Source organism: Miniopterus natalensis, chromosome 1, assembly GCF_054644295.1.
Source record: "Miniopterus natalensis isolate mMinNat1 chromosome 1, mMinNat1.hap1, whole genome shotgun sequence".
Taxonomy (NCBI): domain Eukaryota; kingdom Metazoa; phylum Chordata; class Mammalia; order Chiroptera; family Miniopteridae; genus Miniopterus; species Miniopterus natalensis.
Genome location: NC_142081.1, coordinates 42117607 through 42136616, shown reverse-complemented (window position 1 = coordinate 42136616; position 19010 = coordinate 42117607). Strand labels below are relative to the sequence as shown.

Sequence of the window (19010 nt, the reverse complement as noted above, 5' to 3'; positions counted from 1 at the left end):
ATGGTAATGGAAGGAGTGTCCTTTGCTGAGTGTGGTTCGGGCCCGCACGGATTGAAGACCATGGATTTTGAGGGACATCAGGCCATGGTGGGATTTGGTGACAGGAAGGAAGGGGAAGGTATGATGATCCCTCCCTGAGCAGAGGACACACCTTTGCTGCAATTGGCATATGCCTGAGCCGAATTCTTTGTCTTCTTAGACACTGGCTAATACTCTCTGCTCCAAATTTGGGTAGAGTCAGGCCTGAGCTGAGAGTTGGAAATAGATGAGGATTACTCATCCCTGTCTTCTGGTCCCCAGGACCGTGCGTACTGGCACGTCATCTGCCAGTGTCTTGCGATCCAGTTGTGTGGTTTCACATTGGCTCTCTCTGTCAGACAATAAACTCTGAAGTGGTACATCTTTTTATAACTCCTGGCCCTGGCAAAGATTTGGGCTCAGAATAGAAAACTATTGAATGTTCCAAATAGATAACTAGTGCCAAAGAGATAACAGTTGAATGTTCACCAATTGCACACTCTGCCATCTGGCATTCACAGCCTTCTGAGAGGACCCCAGTTCCCCTTCCCCTCTTTATCTCCTAGTCTTCCTAACCATGCTGACACCTCGTGGACACTGATTCCAAACGTGTTCTTTCCTTTCTCACTTCATGTGGCCTAAGGTGCCTTCATTAGTGATAGGCTTTATGTCGGAAATACCCTATCCCAGCTCCCATCCCTCTCTCCAGTCTCACAAGTACACCTGTCTGAAACAGCAATATTGTGGATAGGAGTGTCGGTAGATAGAGATGCAGGGCATTGGCCAATGTATCAGAAGACTGTCCCATAGACACCTCTAGATACCAAGTCCATGAAGATGACTATGCAAAGATGCCCATCATAGCATTATTTACAGTTGTGAAAATTAAAGTCAGTCTAAATGTACAGCAGGAAGGGATTAAATGAATTATGGTACATAATACAATTGAATATTATACAGTCCTTGGAAATGATTTATAGCTATATTCATTGACAAGGAATACATATATTTGAGTGAAAAAAGTAGGTTATAGAATTACATGGATGGTGTGGTCCATGTTTATATAAAATTATATATATATGTATGGGAAGGATGTTGACTGAATTTTAACTATGGTTGCCTCTAAGGATGGAATTCAGCATGATTTAACATTTTTATACCATTTTCTGTTGCTTTGAATTTCTATGTATTATTTTATAATCATAAAAAATAAAGCTATTTTTATTATGGGAAAACAATCCAGTGCAACCTCTGCAGCCTACTTTATATGTACTTTCTCCCAGGAGCTTTCTTTGATTCACTTTCCGTCCCACCCCCAGACTGGAATGGGAGCCCTGCCTACTTTATAGCTCTTGGCAAGGCAGTGTCCTCCTCCTCTTAAACCTGTGGTCTTTCTCACCCTTTGTGTAATGTGATCTCCCAGATGTAGCCTCCTAGTCTCAACTCCTTAAGATCATGAACTGCTAGCCCTCCCGTCCTTGTTCTTACTCATCTGGGGGCCTTCCCCCACCCCCAAAGGCACCCTGAGCGGCAGTGACTACCCTTAGGCTCTGGTGATTATTGTTTTATGGGCCTAAGGGCCCAAATCTTGGGGTTTTTAAAGAGATTCAGAAATCAGGCCTGATTTGGGGTTCAGTAGGCCTTGCTCTGGTTGGCAGGATTGGTGTTCAGGTGTCCAGGTGGGGCCTGCAGGCTAGGAGGTGACAACCACCTGCCACATGACTTACCTCCTCTTTGCCCTCCTTGTCTCTTGTGGAAATGCCCCACTGGCTGTGATAGCCAAACCTTAGGGGCAGAAAGCCCCTCTCCACCCCATCCCCAAGGCTGCTCAGAGGAAGCGCTGCTCACATCCATAGGATGTACTTTATCTTAGTCCAGGAAAACCCACAGAAAAACCGTGTTCAACCTAAGATAGGACCTTCCTCTAAAGGGATGTGACGACTGTTTCCAAATGAATGCCACCTCCTAGCTCCAGAGCATTCAGCTTCCTCTTTCATTTTGAGTGACAGTAGTGAAAACCAAGGGGCCCAACCAGCAGTTCACTCCATGGGAACATCAGCAGCCTCAACCAGAAAATGATAAGGCACCTGGCAGCCAGGAACATGTACGGGGGCAGATCCAGGCTGCCCGATACTCCCTCCCCACCCGGGAACCTAAGGGTAAGAGCTGCCATGTGCCAAACACCTACTGTGTGCCAGTGTGCTCTACCAGGTGGGCATCATCTCCATTCAAAGACTGAGGCTTAGAGAACTTGAGAAGCTTGCCCAAGGTGACGCTCCAGAGCTGCTTGTCTCAGCTTGTCTGCCATACCATATCCCACAGGATCCACAGGGGTAGACAAGAGGAACCTAGACATTAACCCACTAAATCCATAGAATAGGCCTGTGAAGGATAAGCTACCCACCTGACCTTGTAGGCATCTGAGCTTCTGACCCCTGTGAGATACTCTCCCAGACATGCAGTGTGTGGCCCAGTCTAGTAGCAGGAGCAGAAGCTGGAAGACAAAGCAGCAGCTTGAGCAAATAGCTGGGGACCATTAATGGCAGAGCCTTAAAAATAACACTTGCCAAGAAACCACAGATAGCACCCAGGGCTAGAGCGGGAGACGAGGGCACTTCCATTCCAGACTGAGGCCTGGGGCTGCAGCTCCTCCTGGCCTTTGGCCTGACTGTCCTGTTGTCCTCAGGTGTTGGTACCACAGCTCTCTTCACAATAACCTCATGACTTGAGGGTACCTGTGTGCATCTTTGTTCATTGAACCCTAGTGCTGGGCACAGCAGAGGGCCTGGTGGGTTGGTCCACTGACACACCACTCCAAGGAGCGCTGTTGTTGTAGCATCAGAACCCCACCCCCTCCCCGGGAGCCGTGCTGCCTTGGATGCCAGGTGGCTGGGGTCACTGCCAGCTCCCCGGGCTCCAGCCCTAGCTCATGTAGTCTGAAGCAGCTGAGCTGACTCTTGTCTGGGCAGGGGGCAGGTGACTCCTAGGAGTAACACTGCTGGCTGAAGCCTGGGGGCTGGACCCTACCCCGAATCAAACTTTGCTTTCAGGGTGGTTAAATAACAAGGATAGTTGCTAATTTACACCGATCTCCACTTCCAATTTATTATTTTATCTTATTTTGGTTGCACAATATTGAGAAAATCAGGAAAATCCTGATCACAGTTAATTATTATTTTATTATTATTATTTTCAATATATCTTTATTGATTTCAGAGAGAGGGAGAGAGAGTTGAACTATCAATGATGAAAGAGTCATTGATTGGGTGCCTTCTGCACACCCCCAAATGGGGATTGAGCCTGCAACCCGGGCATGTGCCCTGACCAGGAATCAAACCGTGATCTCCTGGATCCTAGGTCGATGCTCAAATGCTGAGCCACTCCCAGCCAGGCAATATTTTTAAACCTTTCCATCTCAGGATACTGAAAGAGGAATAGTAGTATTTGTTTTTGTTTCAGTAACAATATATAGGATGAAGCATGGAATTGCCAATAGTCCACAGTTTTGGCCTACAAAACAGCAAATTCATATACCTCAGTCAAATAATAGCATTCATTTACTGTGTGCCAGGCCCCATGCTAAGCACTTTCAAACCAAGATGTCAGTTAATCCACACAACTCTCCCCTTGTACAGATAAGGACCCTGAAGAGAGGGAGTGGTACGAATTTGCCCATGTGACCAGAGCCATTCTGGATGGAGCAGTTCAGGCCCAGCCTTGCTCAGGCAGCCCCTGGGGGCTGGGTCCCCTCCAGGCCAGTCCACCTCTGGCCTTGTTCCTCTGGCCACCAGCCTGGAGGAAAGAATCCAGCCTCTGTGCCCAGCAGGCAACGTGGAGGAGCTGTTTGTTTTCTTAACAGGGTTAACCAAACCTCCTAAGCAGTTGCAGCCCAGCAAAAGTGGTGCCAGTGAAAGGGGCTTTGTGTGATGGCAGCAGGAGGGCCAGGGCCCAAGCTGGGGCCAGGAACAGGGATCCAGCCCACCTGTGACCCACCCTGCCACCAGCTCTCCTCCACTTGGGGCCTGTCATGGGGGACACCTCCACCCCCAACCTTCCTGCTCTGTGCTTGGGTCTCCATCCTTGTCTCCAGGCTCCACATCTGCACAGTGAGGGGAGAGTAATCCAGCTCCCTGACAGGGCTGCTGTGGGGATCAAGAGACCAATGTCTACAATGTGGTCCCCAAACAGGAGAGTCAGCATCACTGAGCACTTGTGAGGCTCCATGCCAGGCCTATGCACTCAGAAACCAGGTCAGGGCCCTCTGAGATCTGACAGGCCACATTGCTGATGATGATGCTTGCTGAAGTTGGGGAACCACTGCTCTATAATCTGATCTGGAAACACCCCAGCCAAGAAAATGTGACCAACTAGTACTTTTAACCAACTTTCCCCCAGAAACTTAGACATTAAATTCACATGTTAGAGTGTAATAGAGAAAAGACAAGGATTTGTCCAGTAAAACAACTCCTTCTAAAAATGGAAGTCACTTTGAAGGGGTCCACACCCATCATATAGAGCCTGGAACTCACTCAGCTCAGTGTTCATACACGGAGCTGGCCAATGCTTAGACTACAGAAAATAAACTTTTCCTTAGACCGTAATAACTGCTTTGGGATTTCCATCATCTCCCTTCAGTAAACTATTTTCCATAACTTGTTCTCCCTCCCAAAAGGCATCTTAAATGGATATGGGTTTTCTTCAGGAATCTTCACTTGAGCACCATGGAACGCTGTGGAATTTTATAAATGAGTCGCAGCAAATCTCCCTGTGTATAAATGGTGATGGAAAAATATAAAATAGATTTTAAAAAATCTCCCTGTGTAACTAGTGATGAAAATCTAGTGATTTGAAGCTTCTCAGGAACACCAGAAAATTAAGCAGTTATCAAGGTGGACAACAATCTGGGGGGAGACAGAGATCGAACTCTGAAGGTGTGAAGAGCATGCCTGTTATCCCCATGCTCACCTTCCTCTAAGAACCCTTTGGCAACCCCTGCTCTCTTCCTGCCTCACTCCCAGGCCTTCCCTAGCCTTTCCCAACACCCCTCTCCCCCATTCATTCATACACTCTTTCAACCAACAAATGTTTTTTGAGTGTCTATTACATGCTTGGCACCATGGTGGCAAACACTGACAAGACTGACCAGATCCCTGGCCTAATGGCTCTCAGAGTCCAGGAAACCAGGGAGACACAATAAACAGTAGCTACATTTTGGAATAATTGCATAGATAGGATGATATGATAAGGTGATCAGGAAGGAAGGCAGTTTTAGGCTAAGTATTAGAAGTTTTAGGCTAAATCTATCAGGTGACAAGTCAGGGGACAGTGTTCAGGGAGATGAATCAGCAAGTACAAAGGCCCTGAGGCGGGAAAGAGCTCATTAGGTTTGAAGAACTAGAAGAAAGTCGCTGTGTCTGGAACCTGGTGAAGAGGGGAGGAGAGGAGAAATAGAGGCTGGGCTGGGTCATTTAGAGCTCTAGATTGTGGTGGGGAGAGTGGATTTTGTTCTAAGTGCAGTGGGAAGCCTTTGGAAGGTTTTAAGCAGATGCCTTGATAATTTGTGCTGCTCAGTAGAAAATGGAGTTTGTATGGAGGGAGGCATGGAAAAACAGGGAGATCCATTTGAAGACTGGCAGTTTTCCAGGTGGTAGAAATAGAGACAGAGTGGAAAGCAGCCATTAGGATGGATAACTAAGAAATGTAGAGGTCTGGAGGTCCCAGAAGAAGACTTCTGGACAGCAGGACAAGCAGAGCAGGGTCCCTGTGTTACAGAACAGTAAGAAGCTAGGAAAAGTCCAGGACAAGCAGAATAGGGAAACTAAGTTCAACAGCAGTTTGCAGCCACCTAATAAATCCTATCTTCCCTAAACTAAGGACACCTAAGAGAATAAATGGTTTTCACTCTCCTCTCCAACCACAGGGTATATAGCTTAAATCACTCTACTCAGGGAGACAGATAACAGAAATCCAATTAGTGCCATTTGCCAGCCACACCCAAGGACAGACAAATTAAGAGAATAAATCTCATTTTTGGTACATTAGCATAAAGTTGATAAATATTCTATTGATTCTCCCCTAAGACTTCCCCTAAACACTCAGCCTTTAAAACCCCTAAAAACCAAGGTCCCAGGGTGCTCTCCCTCCAGGGAACACACCCATGCCATTCCCTTCCCCCTCTCCTTCCCCCACAGGCATGTATCCCCTAACCTCTAAGGAATCCCATGGGACTTGCAAATGGGGGGGGGGGAAGCAATGGGCAGCAGCAGCTCATCTGGGGCTAACCTGAACCTGTCTCCAAAGCCCCCTTTTCCTCTGACTTGCCAGTGAGCCAGGGCAGCCCAGCCCAGGCTCTCCTGTGGCTGCTTCTATGCCCTTCCTTATTTCACTGTCCTAAGTATATTTTTGTTGTGGGCAATAAATTCTTGTTTGCTTTTCTACACTTTGTCTCTTGATGTAAATCTTTCCTTCAAGAAGACAAGACTCAGCCCCAGCTGGTTTGCTCAGTGGTCAGAGCATCAGCCTGTAGACCAAAGGTCCCAGGTTCAATTCCAGCCAAGAGCACATACCTCAGTTGCAGGCTCCATCCCCAGCCCCAATTGGGGGGGGGGGGGGTGCAGGAGGCAACCAATCGATGTGTCTCTTTCACATCAGTGTTTCTTCCACTCTCTCTGAAAAAGCAATGGAAAAAATATCCTAGGGTGAGGATTTAAAAAAAATAAAATAAAAGACTCATCTCACCAGTAAACCTGAATGATGGGGGCCCCAGAGTGTAAAGGAGGAAATGAAACCCCAGCACTTCTCCTTACGGTGGATCGTTTCCCTTCCAGGGAGTTCCAGATTCTAGGGCCCTTGTGAGGATGGAATTTGGAAGATGAAAGTGTGGGACATAGTATTGGGGAGACTTGCTTTTCCCATTTTGGGATCATTCCCTCAGCCTCTGTGGGGGCAAAGCTGGGAATGGAGAGTTTCTGCTCCAGCTCAGAAGCACCTCTGCACTAGTTCAGAATGGAGTGAGTCGGAGGTTCCCCAACCGCACTCCCTAAGAAAGGTGCTCTGCTTCCTCCTTCCACCACAAGGCCTCGGGGCAAGGTGTGAGCCCTTGCAGGCAGGGCCATCCCTGCCTCCACCACCCTCCAAGGCCTCTGTAGGAGAAGTCAATGGAGTGGACTCTACTGAATGAAATAGCTCCCTCCTGGCTGGGGGGGGGCGAGAGGTAGGAGCAGAGATCCGTTTTATCACAGGGAGTGAGAGTTATGGATTAAATCCTGCCACATACCCAGGAAGACCCTGCCCGGAGGTCACCTTCCGTCTATTTCCCTGCACACCAACACCACCCACCTATACCTCCAGGACAAGCCCAGGAGCTGACATTTTCTCAACACCTTGTCTGCTGATGGCCTAACAGGGATCATCTCACTCAGTTTTCATACATATCCCAGGAGCGGCATATTATCCCAATTTTGCAGATGAGCACAGGCCCTGCGCAGTTTGGGAAATCCAAGCTGTCCGTCGCCCAAAGCAGAGCCTACGTCCCTAAACTGCCTCTTCCCAGCAAACTGGGCCTGAAGGAGGAAGGATGGATTTTTTTAAAAAACAGCAGAACACCGAATGAATTAAGGGGCTTATGGATGGAGGGGGACATCAAAACCAGATGGGGACCCTGGCCAGGTAATCAGTTGGTTAGAGCATCGTCCTGAGGGGGCAGGTTAGAACTCCTGTCAGGGCACATAGAAGAAGCAACCCAGTGAACGTCTAAATAAGTGGAACAAATCGAGCTCTCTCTAAAAATCAATGAAAAACCAAACAAAACAGATGGGGTCTAAGCCTTACCGGACGCGGCCACTCTCAGGGTGCAGGCTGAAGGTGGGGGGAAGGGGATTAGGGCAGCCTGGGGTAGGCGTGAGGAACGCCAGGAACGCCCCCGGTCGGCCAAGGTAGGCGCCCCGCCCCCTCCACGCCCGGCGCCCACAGGTGGCGGTGCCTAGGCAAGGTGCCTAACAAAGAGCAGGTGAAATTTTGGCTCACCCGCGTTCCTGACCGTCAGTGGGCACTCAGTGAACGTTGGCAAACAGAAGCCTCTTTGCCGAAGTGTCCCCACCCGCACTGCAACCCCACCAGGCCCAGGGGGCGGTTCTCGGCGCCCGCCGCCCTGCTCGCCGCCTAATCAGTCCCCTGCAAGCCCCGGCCGAGCGCAGGAACGCCCGGGGCGGGGCCGCGTGGGGGCGGGGCGCCCCGCCGGGGTCTGTGCGCAGCGCGGGGCCTCGGGCTTTGAGCTCCGCGCGAGGAGGGGCCGGGGCCGGGGCCGGAGCCGGGGCGCGGATGCTGGAAGTTCACATTCCGTCCGTGGGCCCGGAGGCCGAGGCGCCCAGGCAGAGCCCAGAGAAAAGCCACATGGTGAGCGGCGGCAATGGACAGGATGGGGCGCGGGGACCCGCCGGTGCCGAGCGCAATGGGGATCCCGCGCTCCGGGCTGGGACGTCCGAGTGCGGCGGGCCCGGCCGTCGGGGCACAGCCTGCCGAGGGTCTCGGGGCGCTTGGGTTTGCCAGCCCTGCAGACGGCGGTCCGGACTCATGAGGGGCTGCACAGAGCGGAGGGCAGGTGTGCTCGCCCCTTTCCCCGAGTGTGGGGAGCGGGGGAGTGTCCCCGGGGAGCGGCGGCTCTCCGAGGCCGCTTTGTGCCTTTAAGCGCAGGAGGGGGGGCGGTCGCCGGGCGCGGGGACTCACGCGCACCCGCCTGCTCGCGCCCGCCCGGCAGGTGTTCCGAGTGGAGGTGCGGTTCCGCGGGCGCAGACACACGGTGCCGAGGCGCTACAGCGAGTTCCACGCGCTGCACAAGCGGGTGAGGGGGCGCCGCCGACCTGCCGACCCCTGGGAGGCGGGCATACGAGCTGCGGCCCCCGCCTCTGCCACCCTCGTTACCACCCCGTCCTCTCTCGCCCCTGTCCCAACCACACTCACCCGGTGGGGAGAGGGGGAGGTAGGGGAGGGCTCTTGCTAGGGTGAAGTGAGCTTTGGGCTCAGTCGGGAGGGACACTGTGATCGCACTGCGGTAACCTCCTGGCAGATCAAGAAACTGTACAAAGTGCCCGAATTCCCCTCGAAACGCCTGCCCAACTGGAGGACCAGAGGATTGGAGCAGCGGCGGCAGGGCTTGGAGGCCTATATCCAGGTGGGCATGGGTCTCACTCTGTTGCCCCCCAGCCTGCTGGACTAGAGGTGTGACCCAGAGAGGTGTGGGGGCCCGGGATGAGGAGGGACGCACATCTTGGGCATGACTTTTCCTACCCAAGCCTTAGTTTTCTGAATAGTAATTTCAGAATTGAATTCATTTGAATTTGAACTTTCATTCCTGGTTACAGAGGAAGCAGGTGGTCCCAATTCCATGAAAGCTGGTTCTTTTCCCCTCTGGGGTGAGATCCTGTACTGCCTTCATGAGGATGTAGGGCAGGGACTCTCCCTCCTCCCCACAGGGATGCCAGATCACAGGCCAGGGAGCTTCGTGGGCATATACCTGTGTAGTCACCCACGGCCCAGTGTTCAGAAAGGCCCTGAGCTTGCTTTAACTCTGCCTGTCTTGAAATTCGTAATCATCTTGGCTGGGCACCTGTGTGTTCATTTTGCACTGGGCTGGGTCACATAGCTGTGACTGATACAGGTTTCCTGTCCTCCTCTCCAGGGTGTCTTGTACCTGAACCAGGATGTGCCCAAGGAGCTACTGGAATTCCTGAGTCTTCGGCACTTCCCCACAGATCCCAGGGCCAGCAGCTGGGGGTGAGCATCTCTAGGGACCATGGCTTGGCATGAAGGGCCCCAGTACTGGGGAAAAGGGGCTCTCTGCAGCAAGCAGGTGAAGGTTTTAGAGGCCGAACCCTTTTCCTTCTCACATCTGCCAGGCTTGAGCCTGGTTCTTTCACCTTGAAACATGACCACCCTCATCAGCTTTCTTGCCCCTGGTGGAGGGGCTGTTTTCTATATAGCCTTGGTTACTTCAGCCACCTCCGGAACTGAGCTTGTTACAAATAGAAGCAATGGCCCCCTGGGAGGTGAAGTTCATCTTTCGTTTCTCCACCCCTTCCTCAAGCTCCCTTGGGCATCCCCAGGCAGTTCACACTCTCTTCTTCTTTTCAGAGCTCTGGGGGAGTTCCTGCCTAGGGACAGCAGGCAAGTTAAAGCCCATTCCTGCCCGCACTGCCCCCTGGTGGCCATAGGCCAAGAGGCTAGTCTGCTGCCTCTGGCTTGTCTTGCCTACTGGCCCAGGGTTTCCTGTTGGTGCTTCTCCAGACCACTGCCCACTCACCTTTTCCTTGTGGGTCCTTGGTGATCTCAATTCCTAGTCTCTATCCAATAGGAGACTTTGCCCCACCTCACCCTCCACTGCTCAAGACCCTTTTGCTTCCTAGCTCGCAGCTGCACCACCGGCCTGTTGTCAGCTTCTGCATGGATCCCTACATTTGCATCTCACCTCCAGGTGAGGGGCTGGCTCTGATCTACAACCCATATTTAGGGCCCAGGCAGCAGGGTGAGGGTGGGGGTGAACTTGACATTTCTCAGCTCCCAAGACCCCTAGGCAGCATCTCCCTCCTACTGCCCTCCTTCAGGACCATATGAGCCTGGCTTTACCAAGCTAATGTGAACAGGGGAAGCCCAGGCCTGATTTCAGGTGACCAACTGTTACCTGCTGCCTTGGCAGGGGCTTAGGGAGCTGCACAACTGAGGCTAGGGCCGTCCCACACCCCTCTTCCCCTTCCTGTTTTCGTCTGTCCCAGAACCTCTGCCCAATGTGGTGGTAAATGGCGTGCTCCAGGGTTTCTACGGCTTCAGCACCAGCACAGCTGATACCCAGTCAGAGGCTCCCTATCACCCTGCACCTTTGTCACCGATGCCTTGACCAGCTCAGGGGCCTTTGGACCACCTGCCAAGACAGTCATATGCCTCAGTCCTGTGAGCCCCATAAAAGACATGGGCTGGGTCCCCCTTGGCTTGGATCCAGGATTTACCCATACCAGGCTCTGAACTTCACTGCCTGAGGTTCCTAGAATTTCTGCACTCCAGGGCATGGACAACAGAGGATACAGATAAAGGGAGGAGTCAATTTAGGAGGTAGGCTACGAAAAGATACAGGTGTATTTCTTCACCTACACCGAGAGGGGCAAGCAAAGGTTGAGGCATAGTAGCTGGCAAAGTTTAGAAGCAAAAGTTCACCAGTGTGTGGGGTAGCATCTGGGGAAAAGGTTCAGGCTGGAGCCCAAGAAAGGGACAAGCACCCCTTGCCACAGGAGTCCCAGACAGGCTGGGATGTAGACTTGGGCAGGGGTGCTATAGAACCTAGCCCACACATAGGTTATAAAAAAACCCACCTTTTTTTTAATTGGTCAGCGTTGGTAGAAGTTTGTTACAAAATTGGGCCCGTGGAATGTGAGGGGAGGGGTCCACTCTGTCAGATGGCAGCACTAGGGCCAGTGTGGCACAGAGCCCTGTGGTGGGCTGTCTTCACCACCCTTGGAGAGGGCAACAGGGCCAAACACAGTCGCTCAAGAGGAAGAGGTCCCTGGAGCCCTACTCCTTGGCAATGGCAAAGGGCTTTTCCACCTCGATCTTGCCACAGTCTGCAATAATCACATCCTTCAGGGGCTTGTCCCGACCATCCGTCTTGGTACTCTCCACCTTCCGTACTACCTCCTGGAGAGGAAAGGCAGAAGCAAGAAAGCAGGGTGGGTCAGGAGGTTCGCCACTCAAGGGAGACAGGCCCCAGTGTACGACTGGGAAGGAATGGGACTCTCCTGTGACCAACAGCCTACAAAACTGGAGGCACCAATATCCTAACAGAATCATGGCCAGGTGCCAACCCAGGGCAAGGAGAACTCAGCTCTGACAAGAGGATGCAACAATTTGATCTCTAAAGTATGGCTCAGGTTAGGCAAAGGGTGAGGAAGAAGAAGAGGGAGGGTGGGTGTGTCACGTCCCTGGTGAGGGCTGCCCAGATTTAGTCCCCCATCTCTGAAACTCACCATGCCCTCTAGAACCTTGCCGAACACTACGTGCTTGCCGTCCAGCCAGGCTGTCTTGACCGTTGTAATAAAGAATTGGGAGCCATTGGTGTCTTTGCCGGCATTGGCCATGCTCACCCAGCCAGGCCCGTAGTGTTTCAGCTTGAAGTTCTCATCGGGAAAGCGTTCGCCGTAGATGCTCTTACCTGGGAAGAAAGAAGGAGTAGGTCAGGGGAGCTAGGTTGGCCAGGTTTAAATGGAGTACAGGGGTATAAGAGCTGTCCCCTCCTACCCTGTGGCGCCAAACCATGCTGACAGATTGTTGATTTAGAGAATAGCTCACGTGATGGATTACTCTGAGAATGTAGTTTATGGCTTTTAAATGAGGCACATATTAACAACTAGCCTTGGCTATGGCCTGAGGCCTGCATGGAGGAATTTTGGTGGAGAGGTGCTGTGCAGGATGCAGGGGCAGGGGGGGAGGTATGAACCCTCCAGAAAAGGAGGAATGTTGTGGCTGACCAGCTTTTCTTCCTGAAAGCACAAAAGACTGCCATTTGGGTTCTGGAAAGTCAAGAGCTTCTTATCAATGAGTGAACAGAAAATAAAAGGTGGCAATGTATGTGTGTAGTGTCCCTCCATAAGGGTCAGGGGAATATGACAAAGGGAGCCCAGAGCAGACACAGTTTCAGAGATCCTAAGTGCTGTCTCCTTTTTCCATTTCCCAGAGATTCACACTATGAGCTAGTTGAACTAGAGGCCCCTAGAAACCCAGCAATAAAGTAATTTTCATTTTGTTTTACCCAACACCTTTCAAAACCCTTTTTCCCTCTTCAATACACCTGTAGCAAGTGGGAAAAGACTGAAAACCAAGAATTTCTAGACTCTGGTGGGTGGGGGGCAGGGGTGTCCCAGCCTGTGCCTGCTTTTCAGTCCCACACCCAGAAGAACTGGTCTCCCCCACTGCTGTGCAACTACTCCTGGCCGGGGTGCCAGCTAAAAGCCTCCCTTACAAAGAGAGAATCCTCTTTGTAAGCCTCAACCAACTGCAGCATTAAATCCTGCAGACAATCCCCAAATCTACATCCTTCACTACAATCACTTTCCAAAAATACAAGGAGTTCCAAACATAAAGGGATAGTTCTTCATGTTAAACTCAACATATTTCATAGTCTCTCCCTCCGGACATCAGTAAATTTCTCTGCCAACTTTTCTTCACACTGCTGCCCCCACCCCATCATTTGTTCATTCTTTCTTACCATTCCTGCTGCCCACAGGGCAATAATGGCTACTGCTCAGTGGTAATAGTGCACGCATGCCAGAGAACAATTGCAAGCATTTTATACATAAAACCCACCTGATGAGACAAGGTCTAATAACCCTATTTCAAAGATGAAGAAACTGAGGTCAGAGAGGCTAAAGGTACCCAAGCTAGGAAGTAGCAGAACTGCAACGCAAACCAAGGGGGTCTGGCTCTCGAATCTCTGCCCATGCCCACTAGGCCATCCTTTCCTGGGGCTTCAGCCCACATCACCCTACCCAGGGACAACACCAATTCCCTCATCAGTCTGCCTGTCCCTGCTCCCGCAGCCTGAATCCTGCCACCATGTTATTCTCCCTCAGACTCCTTTGTGACTGTCTTCCCCCCACTCAGGTTTTCGGCAGATCCTCGCCCCATGTAGGACAAAGCAGTGTGCTCTACTTCCATTTCCCTGACACCACCTTTGGCAAAGTACCTGTGGCAGAACACAGCTGGGCTCAGAGCTTAATCATGCCTCTTTGCCGGTTCATATTCTCCCTAGCCAGGACCCTGCTCAAACCTTCCCTCACATCCACAAGGCCGTTTCCTGATCACCTTGGCCCAAGGGGATTCCTCTGCTTGTCAGCACTTTGGCAGTGGCCAACTTTACTTACCGTTTACTGGGAACTTACACTCAAGATCTCACCCAACCCTCACAGCATCCGTAACTCTTACTACACTTGCTTTACACAAGAGAAAAGTGAAGCTCAGATGACTCACTTGTCACAAAGCAAGAGGTGGTAGACACCAGGCACCGGGTCATGCCCAACTGTGACCCCATGAACACAGACGGCACTTTGGATTATGTCTGCTTGGCCGCCGCCTCCACTGCTGCCTGCTGCCTGCTGCTACTAACATCTTATGTACCTTGCCCAGTGTCTTCTCCTAGTTCTTCCCACGGAGATGGGAACTTGAGGACAGAGCCTGAGTCCTAAAGACTACTATGGCCAATTTGTGAGTTTTCAGGTATTGGAGTGAAAGGGAATTGCTGCCGCACTGATTTTTGTGTCCTCAGTACCCACCACAGCCTGGCCAGAGATACTCATTGATGGGGTGAGCTGCAGATGCGGTCTGAGGGAACAGCAGGCTATGCACCCAAGTATGGTGAGACCTGTGGGTTAGTCAAGGGTTCTGCTTGTCTGTCCTGTTCACAGGTAATGCAGAGGGGAGGCTCAGTCAGCTCTTCCCAAGTAGTCTCTGCTGGGAGACTGCCCAGAAAAGCAAATTCTATCCTCACTGGGGCTTCTGAGGTGGTCCACACAGGCTTTGCATGTCTGACCTAGAATCACCTACCCATGTGTTTCACTTTGCTCCCCTCCCGCCACGAGGTATTGGGAGAAGTCACCAAGGCTGTAGGCCTGGACAGGCAAGTCTGCCAGCTGGGTGAGATCCTCTTACATCCACCTGACCCCCATTACTCCCTCTTCTTTGTACTCGGTTCTCTGTACTACGAAGGTGCAGATGGTCTCAATGCAGGTGACAGGCCTGCTTCTGGAGTTGCGTAAGGAAGAGGCCTTGTCTACTCAACACAATCCAGCCCTCCCACCTGGGAGGCTGCACTGACAGCCCTCTGCCCAGAGGACCAGGTTACCTCCAGTGCCATCTCCTCGAGTGAAGTCTCCTCCCTGGATCATGAAGTCCTTGATCACACGATGGAATTTGCTGTCTTTGTAGCCAAATCCTTTCTAGAAAAAGGGAAAAGAAGGTGAGGAGGTGATATGAGGCACCAAGCAGGAACCCAGTCCACAATGGCTCGTGCTCACAGAAGAGACATCACTGCAGGCCAGTCATCGTTCAACGTGCTACTGAGCTAGCAGGCCACACTCGGAGCACACAGAGCCAGGAGGCTAGATTACACATTCTTCTGCTTTTATACCATTCCCAGACTTTATAACTCTTTCACCTAATGCCTCTGCCTTTTCCCTTTTCCTTCTCATTTTTTCCTAATCATAAGAACAGATGCAAGAAAACTGACACCCCCCCCCGCCAAAAAAAAGGTTACCTGCTGACCCAATGAAAAGTTGGAATATAAACTTTCTTAAATGAGGCACTCTTGTTTTCTTAAAACCTGGGAAACTCTGGGCCCCTTACTCTTAAGAGAGCTCTAGTGCAGAGGCCACAGACTATAGTTTCCACAGACGTGCTTTCTTTGATTACTGCAATGTCTTAAAGATAAATCTAGATGTCTGGACTCGGTTTAAAAAACTCAAGACATGATAATACTGGGTTTACCTTGCCAAGTTAGTTGGTACTCAGGGCTACTGCTATAGATGGGCCATGATCTACACATTCAGTTTGCTGCCAGCCCTACTTGCCAACTTTACGTGGTTTGAATTTGACTCCCTCCACTCTAGGCACTTACCTCTCCGGTAGCTAAGGCCACAAAATTATCCACTGTTTTTGGAACAGTCTTTCCAAAAAGCCCTATGACCACCCGGCCTATATCTTCATCTCCAATTCGCAGATCAAAGTACACCTGAGGAAAAAGAGCATTCTATTGATTGACTGATTTATAAATCCTCATTCGAGGATACTTTTTCCATTGCTTTTCAGAGAGTGGGAGAGACAGAGAGACACACATCGACTGGTTGCCAGGATTGAGCCTGCAACCGAGGAGGTTCGTGCCCTTGGCTGGAATCCACCGGGACCCTTCAGTCCCCAGTCGGGCGTTCTAACTACTGGGCCAAATCAGCCAGGGCCAAAAAGAGCATTTTAAACTTAGTCTGTTTAAAGAGGTCTTGCTCAGGAAAGAAGGGCCCAAGCTACCCTGAGGATGGCAGAGAAAATAGCCTTATTTTAAAGCAGTGTTTCTGAATATGATTTTGGTGGTGACAAAAGCCTTATGAGAATCTAATGAAAATTTGAGGCCCATTTCCCAGAAAACATGTTTATACTCTCCTTAGACCGCAGGGTAACAATCTTCCCAGGCTCTAGAAAGTAACATAAAAACACACAAAAAACACCACCCGAGTTTAACTATATCGCGGTGCTTTGTAATTGGAAGTGGCTAAAAGATGACCTAAGGAGAGAACGGATTCACGATTTGGCAGACGTGATCTTGCACCGTTTAGCCAGCCCTGCGAGGTATTTGCAAACCGACTTCTCTGAGGCTGACGGTCCCGGCCCCGCAGCGCGTCCCGGGAGCCAACTCCTGGGTCAGGGCAGGAGTTTCGGGGACGGTCCGGGTCATTCTCTGGTCTGCATGGGGGAGGACCGTCCAGGCGTCGCGAGGCCACAGCCCGGAGACTAGGGAGGGCCTGAGCCAAAGCCCAGGGCGCCCAGGCCCGAGCCCCGGGACCCCCAAGGCCTCGGTCACCAGCGACCAGCGGCGCCGAGGCGAACCCCAGGCGGCGGAGGACGGGCCTCGCCCCGCAGGTCTGGAGAAGGGAGGCCGGACCTTGACGGTGACTTTGGGCCCCTTCTTCTTCTCATCGGCCGTGGACGGTCCCGGCAACAGCAGGAAGAAGACGGAGCCCACGACCAGGGCGGCGGCGAAGAGAAGCTTCATGTTCCGCTCCGACAGGCGTAGCATCCACCGCGAGAAGCGAGCGCGGCCCGGGCAGCCGAGGGCCGGAAGCAGGGGCGGGCGCCGCGGCGTGGGCACCGGCGCCGCCACCGAGCCGGCCGCGGGGGAGGCCGGGGCTCCTGCGGGCCTCCTAGGAGGGCGGCGGCCTCGCTTCCCCCCTCCGCGTCGGCGCCTGATAGTAGGTCCCCGTGGGGGGCGGAGCCCGGCTCGCCCGTGGGGCCGACGCAGACGCGGGCTCGTGGGTGGCTGCCACGTTTCCGCGGCCCCATTGGCTCCCCAGCTCGCTAATGCCCACCTACAGGAAAAGAATCAGCAGAAGGCGGCGCCCCCTCGGGAGCGCGGGGATTGGGCTTCTGAAGAAACTACAAAACCCAGCGAGCGGGGCGGCACGCGGGCGCGCGCTCCACTGTGGCGGAGGCGGGAGCCGTCCGGAGGGCGGCGGCGGCGCTTAGGGGGCGCGTGGGCAGGGGCGGGGGATGCTCGCGGTTGCCCGGCGTCGGGCGGGTCATCCGCTAAACTGGGTTTGGGTGGGGTAGTTCCCCAGAACTCAGGGCACCTGTATGCTCACCCGGAGTGTGACCTTCTACAGCTCCTTGCAAAACTTGCTTCAGAACGTCGGTACGTTTTGACTTCGTTCTGTCACTTTCCCCTGCCTTCTGTAATCTTTCTGTGCTCTCTCACTGAGTCTATGCACACTCTATTGTATACTGTGTTTTTTTGGGGTGTTTTTTTTTTTACGATTTAAAATTGATTTTTAGAGAGAAATCGATGTAAGAGCGATATGACTATCGAGTATACTGTTCTCAACTTCTTTTACCTATTTTCTCAAGTAACTGCATTTTTTTGTAACGACTGTGTTGCACTTGTTTTGTATATACTGTAGCTCCCCCAAACCTGCTGCAGAGCTCAACAAGTAATGGTTGCCATTGTGTCCCATTCGCACAGAGATGGGAAATAATATATGCCACCGCCTGAGGTTTAGTCTCCCTTGTCTAGAAACCTTCAGGAAGGTCAGGGATGGTTTTTAGATGCCCTTCCAGCACTATTTCAGGTCTTCACATACACTTGGTGTTCCAGTCTACAGCATATGTAGTTCAGTATTGTCAGCCTTACACCCCAAAATACATCTTTCCAAAACGTGGACCTATGATGTTGTTAAACATCTTTAAAACTAATTTTAAAGATTATCATTATAGAAATCCCTGGTCTTCACAGCCAAGATTGTACGTAGGCATGGCTGTTTCTATAGCTAAACTCTGCAGTTCTGTCTCTATATGAGGTGCTGACCTAAGTTTCAGGTTATGCATGGCCACTGGCATTTTAACTTGTCCTTCTTTACACTGAAGTCACTGCAGGCTGGCTGCAGAGCTTCAACAGACAATTCTCACATAAACACAAATAACACTTGCTATTTCTAATCTTCACACCTTAATCCAGACCACCTCAATCAGGTGGAGGTTCTTCTAGATAAAATCATTGCACTGACAAAGATGATCTTCCAAACAACTCTCCTCCCCTTAATTCTTTGGGTCTGTGAAGCCTTTTCCCCCACTCACAGGTCTTCCGCTGCTACCTAGGCCACTGAGAAAAATGTTCACCAAACTATATTTTCAAAGTAGCCTTCTCAGCACAAGGAAAAAATGCTAAAATGGCATAAAAACAACATTCTCCCCACCACTTGTGAAAGAAAAAAGCTTGGATAAAATGCTCTCAATGTGAACAAAGTTTTTCCTCTCATAAAGATCTTAAGCGTGTTTTTTCTGCTCTTACTTGCCTACCAGTGAAAAAACAAGTAATAATTGAAATGACAAGAAACAAAAAACTGCAACCAGCCAATCATGCCCAGATTGGCAGTTGTTTTTGTGGCCAATGTATGCCCTTGTTAGTTTACAATGCACATCAGCTATACTTTGTCTGTATAGATGTTCCACATTAGTGGAGCAGAATTATAAAACTATTTCAAAGTTTTTCCACAGAGCAGGTCCTAACTTCCTGGTGTTCCACTATCTAAGAACCACAAGGATACTGGAACTAGTATGTCAGTGGTAAATGTCCAAATCCTGCCAGGAATGTTTATTTAGATTTTTTATTTATTTTTAGAGAGAGGGAGAGAAACATTGATGTATTACATCTATCACTGCCTCCTACACACTCCCTGCCAGAGATCGAGCATGACCAG

At 51.2% G+C, this 19010-nt stretch overlaps 2 protein-coding genes across 2 annotated transcripts; one reads left to right on the top strand and one right to left on the bottom strand.

Moving 5' to 3' along the window:
• On the top strand, positions 1 to 11377 carry SNX22 (sorting nexin 22). The gene is made up of 8 exons (XM_087824655.1): positions 1 to 118; positions 2022 to 2177; positions 8108 to 8412; positions 8774 to 8857; positions 9083 to 9187; positions 9695 to 9789; positions 10419 to 10486; positions 10785 to 11377. Exons 1-8 carry the CDS (start codon positions 1 to 3, stop codon positions 10904 to 10906), a joined length of 1053 nt encoding a protein of 350 aa, XP_087680781.1. The 3' UTR covers positions 10907 to 11377.
• Positions 11120 to 16867, bottom strand: PPIB (peptidylprolyl isomerase B). The gene is made up of 5 exons (XM_016208591.2): positions 16703 to 16867; positions 15668 to 15781; positions 14897 to 14990; positions 12027 to 12211; positions 11120 to 11697 (listed from the first exon to the last, which is right to left on the bottom strand). Exons 1-5 carry the CDS (start codon positions 16835 to 16837, stop codon positions 11575 to 11577), a joined length of 651 nt encoding a protein of 216 aa, XP_016064077.1. The 5' UTR covers positions 16838 to 16867; the 3' UTR covers positions 11120 to 11574.
• Positions 16868 to 19010: the final 2143 nt, after the last annotated feature.

Excerpts from the sequence above, each read along its gene's own strand:
- SNX22 (XM_087824655.1), top strand. The coding sequence starts at position 1 with ATGGTAATGGAAGGAGTGTCCTTTGCTGAGTGTGGTTCGGGCCCGCAC. Across the intron at positions 119-2,021 it reads TGACAGGAAGGAAGGGGAAG|TGACAGTAGTGAAAACCAAG; the intron begins GTATGATGATCC and ends TTTCATTTTGAG. Across the intron at positions 8,413-8,773 it reads GCCCAGAGAAAAGCCACATG|GTGTTCCGAGTGGAGGTGCG; the intron begins GTGAGCGGCGGC and ends CCCGCCCGGCAG.
- PPIB (XM_016208591.2), bottom strand. The coding sequence starts at position 16,837 with ATGCTACGCCTGTCGGAGCGGAACATGAAGCTTCTCTTCGCCGCCGCC. Across the intron at positions 15,782-16,702 it reads GGCCCAAAGTCACCGTCAAG|GTGTACTTTGATCTGCGAAT; the intron begins GTCCGGCCTCCC and ends CTTTTTCCTCAG. Across the intron at positions 14,991-15,667 it reads TGGCCTTAGCTACCGGAGAG|AAAGGATTTGGCTACAAAGA; the intron begins GTAAGTGCCTAG and ends CCCTTTTTCTAG.